Source organism: Boleophthalmus pectinirostris, unplaced genomic scaffold (assembly GCF_026225935.1).
Source record: "Boleophthalmus pectinirostris isolate CB_2022bp ecotype Guang Dong unplaced genomic scaffold, ASM2622593v1 HiC_scaffold_22, whole genome shotgun sequence".
In the NCBI taxonomy this organism is placed as follows: Eukaryota; Metazoa; Chordata; class Actinopteri; order Gobiiformes; family Gobiidae; genus Boleophthalmus; species Boleophthalmus pectinirostris.
The window spans coordinates 12,278,095-12,297,581 of record NW_026571190.1 but is presented as its reverse complement, the minus strand read 5'-3'; the positions used below and the strand labels follow the sequence as shown (position 1 = coordinate 12,297,581).

The window sequence follows — 19,487 nt, the reverse complement described above, 5'->3', positions numbered from 1 at the left end:
AGCGACAAGGAGATGAGGAGGAAGAGGGAGAGAAAGGAGGAAGAGGAAGAGAGATTGAAAAAGGAAAGAAGGAGAGAAAGAGTGGGGGCAGAGAGAAAGACTAAAAGAGAAGGAGGGTGAGAGAGAGGGGCGGATGAGGGAAGAGAGAGTGGAGTTAGAAAGAGACAAAATGAGAAAGAGAAGAGGAGACGAGGAGTGGGGAAGTGAGAGACAGAGAGAGGGATGAAGAGAGAGAAGGAGAGAAAGAGAGGGAATAGAGAGTGTTGGAGAGCAAGAGAGAGAAACAGAAAGAGAAGGAGGATAAGAGAGAGGGAGAGATGACAGGATGGGAGAGAGAAGAGGAGATGAGGAGGGAGGAAGAGAGAGAAGAAGAGAAAAAGAGGGAGTAGAGAGTGATGAGGGCGAGAAAGAGAACAACAGAAAGAGAGGAAGGAAGGGCAACAGAGAGACAAAGAGAGAGGGAAGAAAGAACAGAGGTAGAGAAAACAGAAAGAAGAAGAGAAAGAGAGGGAATAGAGAGTGTTGGAGGTCAAGAGAGAGAAACAGAAAGAGATGGAGGGTGAGAGAGAGGAAGTGAGGAGACAAAAGAGACAGAGTTAGAAAGAGAGAGACAGAATGCGAGAGAAGAGAGATGAGGAGGAGAAGAAGAGAAAGAGGGAGTAGAGAGTGATGAAGGTGAGAAAGAGAACAAAGAAAGAGAGGGAGAGCAGCAGAGAGACAGAGAGAGAGGGTTAAATGAGAGAGAAACTGAGATGAGGAGTGAGAGAGAGAAAGAGAAACAGAAGGAGAAGAGAGAACGAGAGGGAGTAGAGAATGACGGATTGCGAAAGAGAGAGAAAACAGATAATGAAACAGAAAGAGAAGCAGAACATGGAAAGAAAAAGGAGAGAGAAGGAGAGAAACAGAGGGACTAGAGAATGTTGGAGAGCAAGAGAGAGAAACAGAAAGATAAAGAGGGTGAGAGAGAGCGTGAAGAAACAAGAGAGAGAGTTAGAAAGAGAGACAGAATGGGAGAGAGATGAGGAGGGAGGAAGAGAGAGAAGGAGAGAAAGAGAGGGAGTAGAGAGTGATGAGGGCGAGAAAGAGAACAACAGAGAGACAGAGAAAGGGAGAGAGAAACAGAGATGAGGACTGAGAGACAGAGAGGGAGGAAGAGAAAAAAGAGAGAAACAGAAGGAGAAGAGAGAACGAGAGGGAGCAGAAAATGACGGACGGCGAAGGAGAGAGAAAAACAGATAATGAAACAGAAAGAGAAGGAGAACACGTAAAGAGAGGAAACAGCGAGCGACGAAGGACGAGAGAGAGAGAAAAACAGAAAGAGAAGAACGAGAGGGAGGGAGCGCAACGGAGAAACTCAGAGAGATGGAGAGAGAGATCTGGCATTTGGTAAAATATGTGTCCGTCTGCAGAGCGGGGCTTTCTCGGGACACGCTGTAACAAAAGCGCGCCGGGTGAATGGGAGATTCAAGGTTCAAATTATCCAATAAAAGCCCCGTGTCACGCCTGAAAAGAAACCGGGGCCCCCTCCATCTGCCCTCTGCCTCTCCAAAGACTACATTAGGACAACACAGGGCTAGCAAGGTAACTTATCAAGAGCTTTCTCCTTTCAAAAGTAGCGCCGCATTCAGGGCCGCTTCGAAAAAGATTGGAAATAAAAGCGTTTGGGGCTTGACCGCGAGTTTGCGTTGGACAATGTTGAAAATGTTTTAGACGCACCTCTCCTTGACCCCGCTCATTCACTGTTGTACCCAGGGAGGCTTCAAGGCAGTGCTGTATTTATGCGTTGACGGATCGCAGGTTTAGTAAAATTTAAACTTCTATTTTGATAGATCTAGATGGAAGCTTTTGAGGGACTGAAAAAGTTTCGTTGCATCGGTTTTCATAAAAGGTTTGTGCTGTAACTAGCGCTTGCGTGTGCTGATAAACGAACATCAAATGAATTGCATGTGAACAGGAAGTAGATATGAAAAGTTCCAGGACTGTTTTTCCTTTAAAGGGCCCATCTCATACAAAATAACTCTTTTCACATTGTATCTTCTGCACATATACAAGCATAATTTGGGTTTTGGAACATCCATGACTCAATAGTTATGAAATCTTATTGATTTCTTAGAGGCATCACAGACCAGGAACTATGAAAGGCCGACTATTGCTCATCCCCCCGCCCAGCCTGAGAAAGCACAGGCTCCGCCCTCCAAACGTGACGTAGGCTCTGAGTGAGCCGCCCTTCCTCCGCCCATCTCAGGGAGGGAGGGGGAGACAGGCGTGAACCCTGGTCGCGGTAGGAATAAACTTTTATTCATCATGGCGATACAGCGTGTTCAGCCGCATGTGTTGGACCCAGAATCAGATGAGGACTTGGAGGAGCACGAAGCTCAAGCACCGTGTCAACATCAGCTAAACATTACTGATTGGTAAAGTATTAATAAACGCTAGTAGATAAACTTATTATATACTTATTATAGAACAATGAGCTTATGTTGTCGCTTTTGTTTAGGTGTTCATGTGGGAATTGTCAGCCGATGCGGAGTGGAGGCGGGGCGGAGGTGGTGGAGTGGGGGGGGGACGGGGGCGGGTGCGAAGCGCTTTCTGCTACGTCAAACGTGTCATAGGTGTAGCTGCCGCGTCATCGTTGTAGCAGCTTTAGCTCGTTGTCACATGGGAGGGTGGCAGAAATACGCTGCAATTTGTAAAAAAAAAAAACGCCAATTCAATCTAAAAACCACTTCGGCGACATATACAAGGTCCACACATCACTCTTCGAAGGTAGAAAGCTCTGAAAAGTTGATTTTGCATGAGATGGGCCCTTTAAATTAAGAATTATGGTACAGCAATAGCTAAAAAAAAGACAGAGGGAACTACATAGACCATGATCCTTTGCTCCATTTCAGTGCAGACTACAAGAAGAAATAACAGTTCTAAGCACTTTTAAGTCTTAGTTCTTTGCATTAAGTCTTGTCAAGGCATTTTAAGGAGAAAAAATAGCATATTCACAGTTTTAGCTGTTTAGCCACCACAAAATATCGCAATAAATATCGTACCGTGAGATGTATATCATGAAAATAACGTACTGAGAGATTTGGATATTGTAACATTGTGAGCCTCCCTACCATACTGTGAGCTTTCCCACGATATTGCAATAAATATCATACCCTGAGAGTCATACGTGACGATATCATATCATGAGACTTGGATATCGTTACACCCCTAGAAATAACATTACTCCTACTTCATTACAATTTTTGGCTACTCTACCCACCTCCTGCCCTTATTATGTTTTTACTGTCACAAAACAATTCAACTATAAGGTGATCAGTACTACGCCAACAACTACTTATGTACTATATCCAATTTGGGCTTTGGGAACAAGAACAAAATGAATCCGTATATAAATCATATGCAAATCTAAATCTACTCTATACTGAATTATTTAACATTTAATTTCCTTCACAAGCCCACTTCAACATGAAACTCTCCAAACAGATTAGACTCGACATTTTATCACCACTGCAATATCCGCTCGTAGTATTTGTACAAAGTATTCCCGGGGCCACTAATGCGTACAGCAGAGGGCCTTAAACTGTACGCATGGTCTATCAGGATCCCAGAGCAGCGCATTCATCATAGTCTGACGTTTATTCTTGGTTACATTGTGAAGCGATGACAGCCCGACTTGGCTCTGTCCCGATTGCAGATCAGTTTACTCTGCTAAAGAATGCTCCAAAAAGCTTTATACGTTTCAGATGGGTGGACACGAAGCAGCCAAGTCCAAACTACTGAGCGTCTTTTGTATTTTTAGCTTGTTTTTGTATCTTGTTGTCTACGGTTTTCATCTACACGCTTGTTGAATTGTCAGAAGTTTTCACCTCCTGACTGAAATCAATGCGGCTACTTTTAAATGCGGTGTGGAGTCGATATATGCGATGTATAAACATGGCTGTCTGCTGTTTTAATCCAACTTGGGTTAAATTACTTTGAAAGATGTGATATTCTTTGTAGATATAATACAAAAAAGTCAATACATTTCTGCATTAAATAAAGGCTAAACAGAGGTGAAATAAACAATATGCTTTAGAGAGCCTATATTACGCAAACTTTTAGCCATGTAGCAATGAGCTCATCAAAAACACACCCAAAGTTGTGTTTTGTTTCATTCACACATGTTTGAGTGAACCATTATTAGTCTGTCTGTTATTCCAAAGTTTAAAATGCTTTGTTCCACCTTGTGATGTCATGAACTGATAGTTTTCACTTAACTACTACACTACTTTTTAGCTTTAGTTCAGTAGAGATTGGGAATTCAAGAACTGAAATGATCTAAATGATTCTAGTGAAGGTGTATGGAGTTTAAAAACACAGTGGAGCATTTATGTATTACCACATGACATCACAAGGTGGGGCATATAGATTTCTGTCTGAGAGAAGAACTCAGCCTAAAGTTGCAGGGTTTGTGTGTTAAAGATGTCTGAATGAAAAAAATAATACAATTCCGGGTATGTTTGTGATGAGAAATGGTAAGTGGTCACATTTTCTATAGCGCTTTACCACCTTCAAGGCACTCCAACAAGGAACCACTCACCCATTCACCATACATACACCAGTGTACACATACACTGGGGGTGAGGTGGGTTAAGGACACAACAACAGCATTCATCTGTGGGAGCTAGAATCACACCAGCCAACCTGTGGGTCAGTGGATCTGAGCGCTCAACCAATGATTCAAACCTCCAACCTTCAGATCAGTGGACGAACACTCTACCAACTGAGCTACTGCCGCCGAAACAATAAAACAAACAAAAAAACATACGTCTTTACTCTGAGCAGGTTTGCATCACCATGGATATGTTGGCTATAATATTCTAGCCAGGCTGGCACCACCTAATGCCTCCGCTCCATTTTATTTCTCTCCAGCGACTAGGTCAGGAATCGCAATACACTAGACGGTTTGCAGGAACTCCGGAAGTGCGAGTTTGGGCACTGGTCAATCAGCGAAAAGCTGTGAAACCATGACGTCAAACTCAAGCACCTGTCTGGGTCCCTTTGTGGTACAGTACAACAGTAAACAAAATGGTCGAGATGGATGCAGACGAAGATGGACATTCTGTGTTGGCAACGATTCCTGAGATCAAGAATTTAAAGCCGGAACAAAGAGAACAAAGGGGAAAAGACGTTATTACCCTTCTTCCTATACGGGATTTGGAGCATTACATGCGTCACAACCAAATAGCAGCGATTGGTTAAATAAAAAAAAGTACCCTACTACCATCGCACAAATAAATCCTAATGCTGCGAGGTCAGACGGTTTCCACGAAGTGAAACCGGCTGATGAATCAAGCTAATAATATTCCATAGAATCTCACAAAACTTAATTTTCTTCATGAAGAATTGTAGTTTTAACTTTCTGTTTCCATGGAATCAAGCAAATATGCCACCTACAAAAAGCAACATACAGAACCTTTAAGTGGATCATCTTAAAATCCAAAACATGGGCTTTGGAACAATATTAAAAAAATGGAAAAATGTAACACGATATATGTAAAATATATTAGCCACCTCCACCTCTCCATCTCCACCTCACCACAACCTGCCTATTCCCCTTCTTCACCGCACTCACGCTCTTTCAAATTTCAGACCACTACCCTTTTATTTGGATCCAACTCTTGTCACACAGCATTGGAACTGTACCTGCCGTCTTTGTAGTTTCCATTTTAAAAGTCCCTGCACTCCCCTTCACTGCACACAGGCTAAACTCACAATAGAGTTTCATTTAAAACCTGCCTGGCTGAATGTCACTCCACATGATTTTCATAATGCACCAGATTGAGTTAGCCGCGCGCTATCAAAGCAAAAGGGCTAACAGTGCAACATCAAACAACACAAAGTCATTTACATATGCCCCTTTTATATAATCACACTCACAATTACACACAAACACGCCAGACACTCATTAAGGGCACTAAACATGTTTTTAAAAGCAACGGACGCACTGCTGTCAGCAATAGGGGCATGAAAACTGTAATGCGGAAAATACAGAAAATGGATGTTAGAAATGCATAGGTTGATAATTGGATGTTTGGACTATTTGACCTTTTCAATCCTTTTCAGAAGTAAATTGCTAACGCCCGTGAAGCAAAACTAGCTGTACATTGGGAGTGTTTTCATTTGTTGGAAGTCTTTTTTAATAAGACTTGTTCAGATAAGGTTATATATATATATATATAGTGCAAAAGTTCACTTTCTTGTATTTTTCTTGCAACAGTTTAATTAATGAAATACATTCTTGAGTGTTTACTTGCATTAAACATTCTATAAACTGTGTGCTGTAGGGTAAGTAGTTATAAAAGATTTCTTGAGTGTTTGACAATCTAAAAGGTAAGAGTTCAAGTGAGTTGTGTATTCGTGTTCAACAAATTGGTATGTTGTAAATCGGAAATTTGAAAATAACTGGAATCTAATGTACTACTTACTATAGTACCGATTGGAATGTAGTACCATATATTCACTGTCTTTTCTCTGTACATGCCCAAAACATTACGATCTTGAAACGTAACTCCAGTTCACCGAACCGTAGATGACGCAATGTAGAGACGTTCACAGTGGTGTTCATCTGGACCCTGTTTTTCCAATCATGACGTTTCGGCTCTGATCCAGAAGCCGTGTTCAATTGAAAAATGAAGTTAAATTGAATTGGAAATGGATTCTGGATGGAAGCCGAAACGTCTTGATAGCAAAAACAGTGTTCAGGTTAGAGGTCTGAGCTTGGCAGAATTTTCAGTCCCACTCCCGCCTGCACCTGAATTGTGCACCCGCAAAGAATTGTAATTTTCATTCCGGCTCCCGCCCGCATCTGTGATATTTTATTCCTCTCCCACCCACAGGTCCCTCAAGATGGGAATGTTCGCTTTCTTAAACTCTATCAAACACTAATTAGCAGAAAAGAATTGTCTAAAACCTGCTGGAGATTAGACCATGTCCACAAATTTAGCCTTCTTAAAATACTTTTATTAATGCCAAATAAAATGTCCTGCACAAATTATTAGGGGTGTAACGATATCCAAGTCTCACGATATGATATAATCACAGTATGAACCTCACGGTACGATATTTATTGCGATATTGTGGGAAAGCTCACAATATGTTGGGGAGGCTTACGATAACAATATCCAAATCTCTCGGTACGATATTTTCATGATATACATCTCACGGCACGATATTTGTTAATATGCTGTTAATATGCTTTTTTCCTCTTAAAATGCCTTGACAAGACTTAATCCAAAGAACTAAGAGGTAAAAGTGCTTAGAACTGTTATTTCTTCTTACACTGAAATGGAGCAAAGGATCATGGTCTATTGTAGTTCCGTCTTTTCTTCTATTGCTGCACCATAACTCTTAATTTAAGCAAAAAAAGACTTATAATTCGATATATTGTGATGGTCCACGATATTATTGTGAGAACTTTGACGATACAATATCACGATATTTCAGTTATTGTTACATCCCTACAAATTGGGTATGATAGGCATACATTATTCAGTTGTATATTTTACTTTAAACTCATATTTACCCGCATCTGCAATGAGCTTTCAAAATGTGTCCTGCACCGCACTGTTTTGCATCGGGTGCAGGGCTCTAGTTCAGATGATCACCACTGTAAACGTCCCTACATTGACCCTCGCCTGGACGCATGTGGGATTACGTCGATTAGATAATGCACTAGTTCTTAATCCAACGCAAACAAGTAATGCCAACTTCCATGATTCAAAGTTTAACCAAACGTCTCCAGTAACTTTCCAATCTCAGGTAAACGACCAAACCCAATCGCCACAGGAATACATTGAACTGCCTTTACCTTGTTTCCAGAGGCACATTGCTACCCAGCACCCAGCTGTCTTGCAGCGGGACGCTCTCGGGGGGCGTGGTCTGCAGCTCGGCTGGTGATTGGCCAGCCACTGGGGCCGGGCTTCCTGTGGGCGGAGTTAGCTGCCGGGTGGAGTTCAGGGAGTGGCCAGCGTGGTGCGTGGAGCCCAGTGATTGGTTCAGAGCTGTGATGGACGGCTGCTGGCGGTGAGGGGGCGGCACTGGGGGCAGCGTGGTGCCGTGGTGATTGGACGGTTGCTCTGTGGAGACAGGAAGTGAACATGGTCAGGTTTTGTGTCTATATAAAATTCAACACTCAGTGGGACTAAATTCAAAACTTTGTTAAAAAGTACATACATAAACTAACCTCCTATACTTTTATTTCATTTTTTGTACTTTTTTGTGTTAAGTGTATGCCATTTCTGTTCTATATTTCTATCTATCATGTATTATTTATGTTATGTATGTTATGAATGTATACAAGGATTTAAGCTGCACCTTTGTTAAGTTTACAAGAGTCAAAAGTCGAGTGCTAGATGTTTATGAGCACATGTCTCTCTCTCTCTTTTTTTTTTTTTTTATTCAGTTCCAATTCACAAACAATAGGACACATTAAAGTTATGTCATGAGCTTTTGAGCAGCACACTCAACAATGGAATCACAAGGACGGAAAAAGAAAGTAAGTGTTTGTGTTGCCATGCAAATATGTATCTCATCTCATGCCCGAAGTAGGTCACTCAGGGTTCAGACACCTGGGCCTGCTTACAGCTTCAAGTGGCAGAAGATACACCAATGTTTTGCTTGTCAATACACTGTAAATACATTGTGCATTGAAACCAGGTGTGGAGCCGGACCTCTTCAGAGTTCAGCATTTCTGTTTCAAGTTTACGGGCTCCATGGACTAAACCAAAGTAAATCGATTCAGTTGAAAAGATGAATATTTATCCACTACACTGCAAAACACACACATCTTAAGATAAATCAGTTCAAAATGTTGACATAGAGTTGAGCATAGATTTTGTTCTAGTTTCATTGCAAGCCACATTCTAACAGTTAAAATGAATAAATACAAATTTTAAGTACTTTTAAGTAACAGAAAATATGAATACTGAAGCTGATGTCATTCACATTCGCTAACTGTAGACACTGCTCTGTCTGAAGCTCTGTTACGCAAGTTAGACTTTAATATGAGCTTTGTTTAACACAATCTGAAGTTGTGTGAAAGCTACTTCACAAGAGGATGTACCAACACAGACAAGAAAGCAGTAGCGGTTGTACATCTCCACTTAAAAGCCATGGGTCACTCATTTGAGGACAGCGAGGTATAGATTTTAGCCAGAGAAAAGAATTGGTTTAAGAGTGGAGTTAAAGAAGCTATTTTTGTTAAGAAAGACAATCCTTCTCTAAACAGAAATGGAGGCCTCAGACACCATCTATCTCCTATTTACAACTCCATCCTCAAGCCTAAATCAAAACAAACAAGAGAACAAAAGCTATAGCCAGGTCAGGTCCAGAGGTGTGAAAGCTCCATTATGGCCCTGAATGATTCTGCTAATAAGACCCCACACTCAGTGCAGTTCAATAGGCCTAACTAACTAACAGAAACGGTAAACAAATAGGTGTGTTAGTTTGAGAGTACTTAGTTAGCTCCTCCCTGCAGACAGATATAAGGAAGTGTCCACCAGCGTCTGACCAGAACTGAAGAAACATTAACTTTTGTCCAGTCGACAAACAGAATTTCTCCTTTGCCACAATCTGAAGAACTGAAGAATTTAGCTGGAATTGTTTTTTTTTTTCAGACCATCTTTAACAGTTTTAAACAAATTTTTGCTTATGTGTGCATTGCTTCACCATAGTAACTCCTGAACTGGTTCTGAACTGGTTCTGCCATAGACTTACATGCAGAACCCCCAGTGTGATGTCACTACAAAGTATCAATAGCTTAAAATAAGAAAAAATAATAAGTAAAAATATAACAAAACAACAAAAGGAATAAAAATAAAGTTCTAAAAAAAGCTAAGTTAAATATTTTTGACTAAACCTAAACTAGCCAAACCCGTTAAAAACATAATTAAGCAAGTATTCTATTTATTAAACAGTGTTATTTTTTGTTCAGCTGATTGTCAACAGTGTGTAGCCGGTCTCATGTTGTATCCCTATGGGGCCTCTTCCATCTGCTGATCACCACAACAGCTATTCGAGGCACCGCGCTTTGAGACGCTTCTGTCACCGAGTATGTCATGTGTGAAGAAAAAAAAATAAAAAAACTTTATTTAAAAAGTTGTTGGTGACTGACAGACCTCCCCATCTCACATCTACAGTAAGAAGTCCATTTCTTTTCAATTCCCCGTATCCCTGGCTCCGTGCCTCGGAAAACGCACAACCATCGCAGGTGTTGTCACATTCGGTTAAAATCAAGAACGAGTTGGTGGTTTGAAAGACAAGAAACTGAAGCCTGATTAATAGAGATGTTTTGCCAAAGACCAAAGGGAAGGTAGTTAAAAGGCAAAGCCACAAAATCTCCATGGAGACCAGAGTGGCAAAACCTAAGCAGAAATGTTGCGTAGTGAACCTTTAAAGGCCCTATATTACGGAAAAATTACTCTTGTGAGCCACTTCTGAGTCATATTTTAACTTCAAAAACATACCTGGAGTTTTATTTTGTTTCATACACATGTTTAGTAGAGATGGGCAATTCCAGGCCTGAAAATATTCAAATGAATTTAGTGAAAGTATATGGAGTTTAAAAGCACTTCCTGTATTACCATATGACATTACAAGGTGAAACTCAGCCTTCAACACATGTAAATAAAACAAAACCCAACTCTGAGTATGTTTTTTAATAATATAGATAGGGTAATATGAGCCCTTTAAATCACTGTTAAACAAAGACTCTCATGACCCTCAGGTTTTTTTTTTTTTTTTTTTTGGGTCGCCTTGTCACGATCTAGCCAGGCCACCTAGTGCCTCCGCTCAATTTAATTTCTCTCCAGGGACTAGGTCAGGAATTGGAATACACTAGACAGTTTGCAAGAACCTCAGAACTGCTAGATGTGTTGAGAATGATTCCAGAGATTGAGGATTTAAACAAATTTAAACAAAGAGAATGTTTGGTGAATTTTATCAAGGGGAAAGACGTCACTGTCCTTTTTCCTACGGGATTTGGGAAAAGCTTAATATACAAGTGAGCCCCGTTAGTGGTGCATTACATACGTCACAACGAAATAGCAGCGATTGGTTAAATAAAAAAAGTACCTGCCTACCGTCGATCGAACAAATTCTAACCCTGCGAAGTCAGACGATTTCCACAAAGTGAAACCGGCTGATGAATCAGGCTAGTCAAGATCTGCATGTAGGTTGAAATGTTAAGACATGTATTTTTTTAATAATTTCTAATGTTTTTGTAAATATTTTTTTGACTATTTTGTTCCAATATTGCTGGTTCAATTGAAGGCTGAAAAGGAAAAGAAATGGATTAAATTTAATGTCCAAATAAGCATCTTATGGATCTTTTTATTGCTGCTTCAATTACTGTTTTTCATTGTTTAAAACTTGAGTCATACTAATTGTTCAGAGACACGATCACTCAGTCAACAAGAAAACATCCTCATTAATGTTCAATAATGGTCAAATCCACTTTTACTTTGTGATTTATGAATAATGTCTATTGACGTTTAAAATATGCGTCCCAGAAAACCAGTTTGCGAAACACTGCTTTAAATGAAATCATGTAGTTATTTGAGAGGCAAGAGGAATGTTCATTTTCTTTCTAACTTGATCCTTTGTTACATTTGCAAAGGCGTGTTGAATGTGTTTGTCTACAGTTGGACATTGAAGCGTTATGTAAATGTGTGTGTGCTGTTAGGATTGGTTCAAGGCCCGTGTGAAGCCTGCCCTCCAGCTCCATGGCGATCCGAGACGACTGAATACTGATCGCTGATTGGCCTTCGTTTGTTTTGTCTGACAATATTTACACAGCTTTGACCCGGCTTCAACTCTTCCCCTGGTTCTGTTTCTTCTTTCTCCTCTTCTCAGCTCTTCCCTCGCTATTCTCTTCCGCTCCTCCACTCGCTCCGCTCCTCGTCTCCTCTCATCCACTCTCTACCCTTCTCTTCTCCCTCTCCTCTCTACTTGCCTCCTCCCTCGCTCCTCTCCTCTTAAGCTCCTGTTCCTCCTTTTCTCCCTCCTTCCCTCATCTCCTCCTTCTGAGCTTCTCTCTCCTCCCTCCCTCCATCCTCTCCTCTTCCTCACTCCTCCCTTGCTCCTCTTCAGTGCTCCCTCGTCCCCTCTCCTTCACTCCTCTCTCTCACTCTCTTTCCTCCTCCTCTTCTCCCTCTCCTTCACTTTTTCCTCCCTTCCTCCAATCCTCTCTCCTCTTCTCCCTCTCTCCTTTCCCTCACTCCTCCCTTGCTTGTCTTCTATGCTGCCTCCTCGTCTCTCCTTCACTTCTCTGTCACTCTTCTCCCTCTCTCCTGTCCTCTGTTCCTCCCTCTCCTCCACTCCTTCCTCAACTCCTCTCTCCTCTCCCTCACTCCTCCCTTGCTCGTCTTCTATGCTCCCTCCTCTCTTCTCCTTCACTCCTCAATCACTCTTCTTCTCTTCTCTGCTCTGCTCCTCTCTCTTCTCCTCTCTCTTCCTCACTCCTCCCTCCTCTTCCTCTTCTCCCTTTCTCCTTTCCCATCGCTCCTTCTTCTATACTCCCTCCTCGCCTCTCCTTTAGTCCTCCCTCGCTTTTCTGCTCTTCTCTGCTCCTCTCCACCGCTCCTCCCTCTCCTTCACTCTTCCCTCCCTTCCTCTTCTCTTCTCACTCCTCCCTCACACTCTTCTCTCCTCCCTCTTCTCCCCTGTTCCTCCCTCTCCTTCCTCCCTACCTCAACTCCTCTCTCCTCTTCTCTGTTTCCCCTTTCCCTCACTCCTCCCTTGCTCCTCTTCTATGCTCCCTCCGCTCCTCACCTCCACTCCGCCCTCTGCTCCACTCCTTCCTTCCCTCCACTCCTTCTTCCTTTCCTCCTCTCCTCTCCCTCACTCCTTCCTCCACTCCTCTCCGTACCTCTCCTCCTCTGCTCCTCGCTCTCCTCCACTCCTCTCACCTCTCCCCCGATCCTTCCTCGATCTCACCTCCTCCTCACCGTCTCTCCTCCTCCCTCTTTTCTTGTTTCTCTCTTCCCTCGCTCCTCTGAAGGAAATGAAGGACTGTGGCTGGTATTTGATTTGCATAAAGAGCATCACGTCTCCATTTCCCAGGCCTGCTGTTTTTCATTCTCCGTTGCCCCCGCTGGAGAAAACAGAAAGTGGCTCTTTCTTTCTCTCTTTCTCTCTCTCCTCCCCCATCTTTCTCTCTAATTCTTCCCTAACTCCCCCTATACACCTACTATTCTACATTTTCATCTCCCTGTACCCCTCTCTCCCTTTTTCTCCGTCATTCATCCACACTAGATTTTGTTTCAGTTTGTCTCTCATTTCTTTTTTCTGTTCTCCGCTCTCTCTGACTCCAAGTCTTCTTGTCATCTCTCACCCCTCCCTTTGCTAATCCAGCGCTCTCATCTCTCTCCTCCCTCTCTATCTGTCATTTCTTTCCATCCGTCTTTCTTGTTTTCCACCTCTCATTCCTCTCTTACCCTCCCATCTTTCTCTCGCTGATCCAGTAGCTCCCTTTTCTCTCTTCCCTTTCTATCTACCCCTGTTTCCCTCCCTCCATCCATCTATCCCTCTCTAATCTCTCCCTTTCTCATCTGTTTCTCTCTTTATCCATCTCCCTCTCCCCTTGTCCACCTCATCTCTGTCTCTTTCTCTTCCCCCCTTTCGTTTCTCTCTTACGCTCCTATCTTTCCCTCAACCTTTCTCTTCTCGTCCCCATTTTCTACCTCATCTCTCCCCACCTTTCTATCTCTCCCTCCTCCTGTCTCTCCCTCGTTAATCCAGCATCCCTCCGTCTCTCCCTCCCTCTCTCCCCCCATATGCTGTTTTGTCGGGTTAGTAATTGTTCCACTTATGCGGCGCTTCAAGGCTAACAGAATGAGTCGGCTGAGCTCGGTCTGGATGGATTTCTGGGTTGAGAGTCCAGGCTCATTAACAAGGCTACATCTGTGCGCCATCACCGCGAAAGTAAATCTCTACAGGACCTTTCTCACCCCCGCGCGCCGCCGATACATCACGCACAACAACGCAAACATGTCAGATTCCAACTATTCGAAGAGTTTGCGACAGGAAATGGATTACTAGATTTGGTTCAGGTACTAGTAAGTGTAATATTACTCAAGTGTGTGGATGTACAAAGGAGTAGGGATGTAACAATAACCGGAATATCGTGATTGTATCGTCAAAGTTCTCACAGTAATATCGTGGACCATCACAATATATCGAATTACAAGTCTCTTTGCGTAAATGAAGAGTTATGGTGCAGAAATATCTTTAAAAAACAGAGGGAACTACATAGACCATGATCCTTTGCTCCATTTCAGTGAAGACGACATGAAGAAATAACAGTTCTAAGCACTTTTAAGTCTTAGTTCTTTGGATTAAGTCTTGTAAAGGCATTTTAAGAGGAAAAAGTAGCATATTCAGTTCTGTTCGCCTCCAAAAAATATCGAAATAAATGTCTTACTGTGAGATGTATATCGTGAAAATATCGGAACGAGTGACTTGGATATTGTTACATCCTTAATCGTGAGCTTTCCCACTATATCGCAGTAAATATCATACTGTGAGGTTCATACCGTGACGATATCGTTATCGTGAGACTTGAATCGTTACACTCCTAATCGTGAAGCATCACAATATATTGAATTGCTTAAATTAAGAGTTATGGTGCAGCAATAGCTAAAAAAAAGACAGAGGGAACTACAAAGACCATGATCCTTTGCTCCATTTCAGTGAAGACGACATGAAGAAATAACAGTTCTAAGCACTTTTAAGTCTTAGTTCTTTGGATTATATCTTGTCAAGGCATTTTAAGAGGAAAAATAGCATATTAATAGTTTTGTCTCCACAAAATATCGCAATAAATATCTTACCGTGAGATGTATATCGTGAAAATATCGTACCCAAAGATTTGGATATTGTTGCATCCCTAATTGTGAGCTTTCCCATGATAATAAATATCGTATCGTGAGGTTCATACTGTGATGATATCGTATCGTGAGACTTGGATATCGTTACATCCCTACAAAGAAGTGGTGAAAGAAATTAGACAAGTAAGAGTAAAAAGTGTAAGAGTAGCTTAAAGAGTAACTGTCGGGATGGAACCTCTGATTTAAATTGTATGTAATTAGAAGGACAAAACATTAAATAATAATAATTAAAGTAAATAAAAAAATATTTTCAAAAATGAGACTAAATCTGGAGCGGTGCAAGAAACACAAATGTTCAAATTGTTTCACATTGTTAACATAAAGCTTTTGTCACGTACGCACACTGGGAAGAGTAACCAAAACTTTTACTCAAATAAGAGTACTGTTACTTCAATAAAAATATTAGTCAAGAAGTAAAAGTATGCTCCTAGAAAAGTACTATGAAAAGCTCAATTTCTTAAATGTAACAGATGACTCACCTCTGCGGTTTACTAATAGATTTGGACGATTTGGAAGAACGAATGCTAGAAACCGAAATGGACACATTGAAATTTGTGTATTTTGCTACGTCAAAAAAGGGTGATCAACAAGACTTTAGTAGTATCATTTTATTTTAATATAATTTGTATGTTTCATTACTATACAAAATGACTAGTTGGACCAATTACATTTGATAATTATGTCAAACATGGTGTCCGTCCAATCCGAATTCGAGTACAAGAACGCTAAAAACTTCATTCAGTACTACACAACTTATACGTGAAAAATCCCTCAGTTGTCCAGGTGGAATCCATGGCAAAGGAGAAATTCAGATGGTCGACAGGACAAAAGTTTATTTGGTCAAATACATTCTGCTTGGATGAGCTGCAAAATGAATTTGACCATATAAACTTGTCCAGTCGACAAACTGAATTTCTCCTTTTCCATACACAACCTATGTTTAAATGTGCAATCAGTACATTTTTGGGTGGAGGATCTCCCAGCTGCTTGTCTCAGTTGAGCTGTTAATTCTTTGCTTAGAATGTTCCACACAATGGCATTAATCTCCAAGGAGACAAGCCGCTCACAGTATAAATGTGTACTTTTCAAGGTAGTTTTTGTAGACTTGTAATTGAAGATGCATACATTCAAAAGCAACGCAATATCTATCATCTCCATGGAGAACAGCAGGAGGTGAACCCCCTATCAGAAAAGTTACACAGCGCACCTTTAACTGACCTTTTGTCTTGAGTCTGAAACAAGAAAAATAACAATAGAAGAACTAAATGGAAATTTCCCCAAAACAACAAATGCCCCAAAGCCTTCAAGTGTAACAAACAAATCCGAACCCAGGCTGGATTTGTGCCAAGCCTGACCAGCTCCGCCGTGCATGTGTGTCCCACCCGAGGGTGACGAGGCGACTTGGGGAAGTGACAGGAACATGGCAGGGGGCTGCAGTTCCATCAAAACACAAAGTCCCCCCAATATGAGGTCCCAGGGAAAGAGGGGGACAAGGAGAGAGAGAGAAGGAGATGGAGAGAGGGAAAGGAGAGATTGTGCCAGAAAGGAGATGAAGAGAAAAAGGGAGTGAGATGGGAAATGAAGAGAGAGGGGTAAAGGGACAAAGAGAGAGAAAGAGAGGGGAGGAGAGAGAAGATGTGTGTGTGTGTGTGTGTGTGTACGTGTGTGTGTGTGTAGGGATTCTGTTCTCTCGAAACAATGGGGCATCTTTAATAATGGTTTAGTTGTCGGCGCACAAGCACAGAGCACACAATGTCCTAGGTACATTTTGAGTTTGTTTCTCAAGATCAGTTCTGTTGCACGAGGAATGACAATGCAATGAATATGACAACAACATTAAACATTACTCACTAAATACGGCCAGCGCTTCCCCCAAACTATCATTCATGTCTTGCCCAAGGACACAACGACAGTGCTTAGTCATTTGTACTGCCAGAAATAACAACTTAAACTGACGAAGCTGCTCTCCGGCGAGATGCTATTGCTTTTCCCGGAAAGTTCCACAGTATGGCATTAAACGTGTCTTGCATTAATTAAAGCAGAGGGTGCTTGAAAAAGTTTCAGAGGCAGTCATCTGGACCATTTTGAAGGAGGGATTAAACTGACTCAATTATGGGGTGTTATTCTTGCTCAAAAATAGCGTGGAAGGCATGCATTCTTAGGAAAAGCGTCATCGCCTCTTCAGAGATCTGACCTTAAACTCAGTGCCACTTCCTTGTCGGCGTTTAAAGGGCTTATATTATGCAAAATTACTCTGGAGAGCTTTACGCCAGGTTAAAGTGTTCTTTCCTCATCAAAAACATGGAGCTGTGTTTTGTTTCGTTCACACATGTTTGAGTAATCCTGTTATTAGTCTGTCTCCAAAGCTCAAAATGCTCTGTTACACCTTGTGATGTCATGTAGTGGTAGTTTTCAATTTAACAGCTAACTTTTACTTTTAGTTCAGTAGAGATTGCCGTTTCCAGGGCTGAAATCAGGGGTGTAGTGGGCGGGGTACGAGGAGGTTACGCGGTCCACCCACTTCTCCCGACGTGAGGTATAAAAAAAAAAACAAATATAAAATAGCTACAACTTAAATGTCAAACCAGAGCAAATGACAATGGTGAAAACAACCTGCATAGGCTCATGATATCTGCACTACTGTCCTGTGACCTGCCACATGAAAGGACCAGGACTGATCCAGGACTAAACCAGGATTGAATCTGGACTGAAACAGGACTAAACCAGGACTAAAACAGGACTAAAACAGGATTAAACCAGGACTAAAAACAGGAACTAAAACCAGGACTAAAACAGGACGAAACCAGGACAAAAACAGGACTAAAACAGGACTAAACCAGGACTAAACCAGGCCTGATGAACCAGGCCTAAAACAGGACTAAACTAGGACTAAACCAGGACTGAACCAGGACAAAAACAGGACTAAAACAGGACTAAACCAGGACTAAACCAGGCCTGATGAACCAGGCCTAAAACAGGACTAAACCAGGACTAAACCAGGACTAAACCAAGATGAAACCAGAACTAAAACAGGATTAAACCAGGACTAAAACAGGACTAAAAAAGACTAATCCAGGACTAAACCAGGATTAAACCAGGACTAAAACAGGACTAAACCAGGACTAAAACAGGACTAAACCAGGACTAAAACAGGACTAAACCAGAACTAAAAACAGGATAAACCAGGACTAAAAACAGGACTAAACCAGGACTAAAACAGGACTAAACCAGGACTAAAACAGGACTAAACCAGGACTGAATCTGGACTAAAACAGGACAAAACCAGGACTTAACCAGGACAAAAACAGGACTAAACCAGGACTAAACCAAGACAAAACCAGAATTAAAACAGGACTAAACCAGGACTAAAATAGGACTAAAAAGGACTGAACCAAGACTAAAACAGGTCTAAACAAGGAGTAAACCAGAACTGAAGAGGTCATCACATCAATAACGTCACGAATCATGCACCCCCACTTAAAAAATGAAATGATCCAAATGATTCTAGCAAAGGTGTATGGAGTTTAAAAACACAATGGAGCACGCACTTCCTGTATCACCACATGACATCACAAAGTGGAACTGACTGTTTTACTGTCTGAACGAAGGGTTTGTGTGTTAAACATAAAACAAAACACAACTCCAGGTAAGTTTTTGATGAAGAAACAACATTATAACATAGAGGAGAAAATGACATACTGTGGAACATTACAGGAGAAAAAAACAACTGCTAAACCTTGCAGAGAAATGTTACGAAGTCCACTTTTAAATAAATAAACCACATCAAATCCAAACTACTCAAACCAAACCAAAAACATTCCGAATTCTCTGAACATTTTTATATATTCCCATTTTTGCACTGTCATTGCCTCCTCTAATCCTGTCTATTCCCTCGTACGTGACAGTTCTTTCCTGTGAGACGAGGGACAGCACTCATCAGCCCTCCAGTGACAAAGCCCGCCTCGAGCTGTTCCATCCCACATGTAAGCGCTCTCGTCTCCCGGTGACAGTGAACGCACCATAACCCCCTCTGTCACGCGCCATATGTGTTATCTGAACCACCTGTGGGCGCGCTCCGGTCTGCTCCTCCTCCCCCGGTCTGGCCTCACCGGACCCGGGTAAGTCCGCGTGGAGGAGTTGGGGGGGGGTCAGGTAAGGACGTGGTGAAAAGGTGCAATAGTGTGTCATCAGTGAAGAAGCCAGACTAATCAGACAGGAATTATGAGGAGGAGGTGAGAACAGGTCCATCTGGGGCCAATGATAATGTATGTGTGTTACCGTGGCGACGGGAAAGGCAATATCGCAACCAGTATCAACAATGTAATGTGTATGAGGCTGAAGGACCAAAGGTGAACTATGTCACTTTTTCGATGAGGTAATGACATAATTTGGACAGTGTCTGAATGTTCGACAGTATGGCTTTAAAGGTCCAAGATTACACCAAACCTCAAAGACTCTTGTGACTTTTTAGCCATATTATAATGCTCTTACTTGGAGTTATGTTTTGTTTCATTCACATATGTTTTGAGTAACCCTTTATTATTAGTCTGTCTACATCTC

At 41.8% G+C, this 19,487-nt stretch overlaps 1 protein-coding gene across 6 annotated transcripts in view; it reads right to left on the bottom strand.

The window, feature by feature from the left end:
* The window catches only part of LOC110167606 (teneurin-3-like), a 595,717-nt gene that overhangs the window by 305,854 nt on the left and 270,376 nt on the right, over positions 1–19,487 (bottom strand). For all 6 annotated transcript variants that reach the window (XM_055158090.1, XM_055158089.1, XM_055158088.1 and 3 more), the window contains one exon: positions 7,850–8,117. In XM_055158090.1, the coding sequence (XP_055014065.1) occupies positions 7,850–8,117 (268 nt within the window). The remainder of the gene's footprint in view (positions 1–7,849; positions 8,118–19,487) is intronic.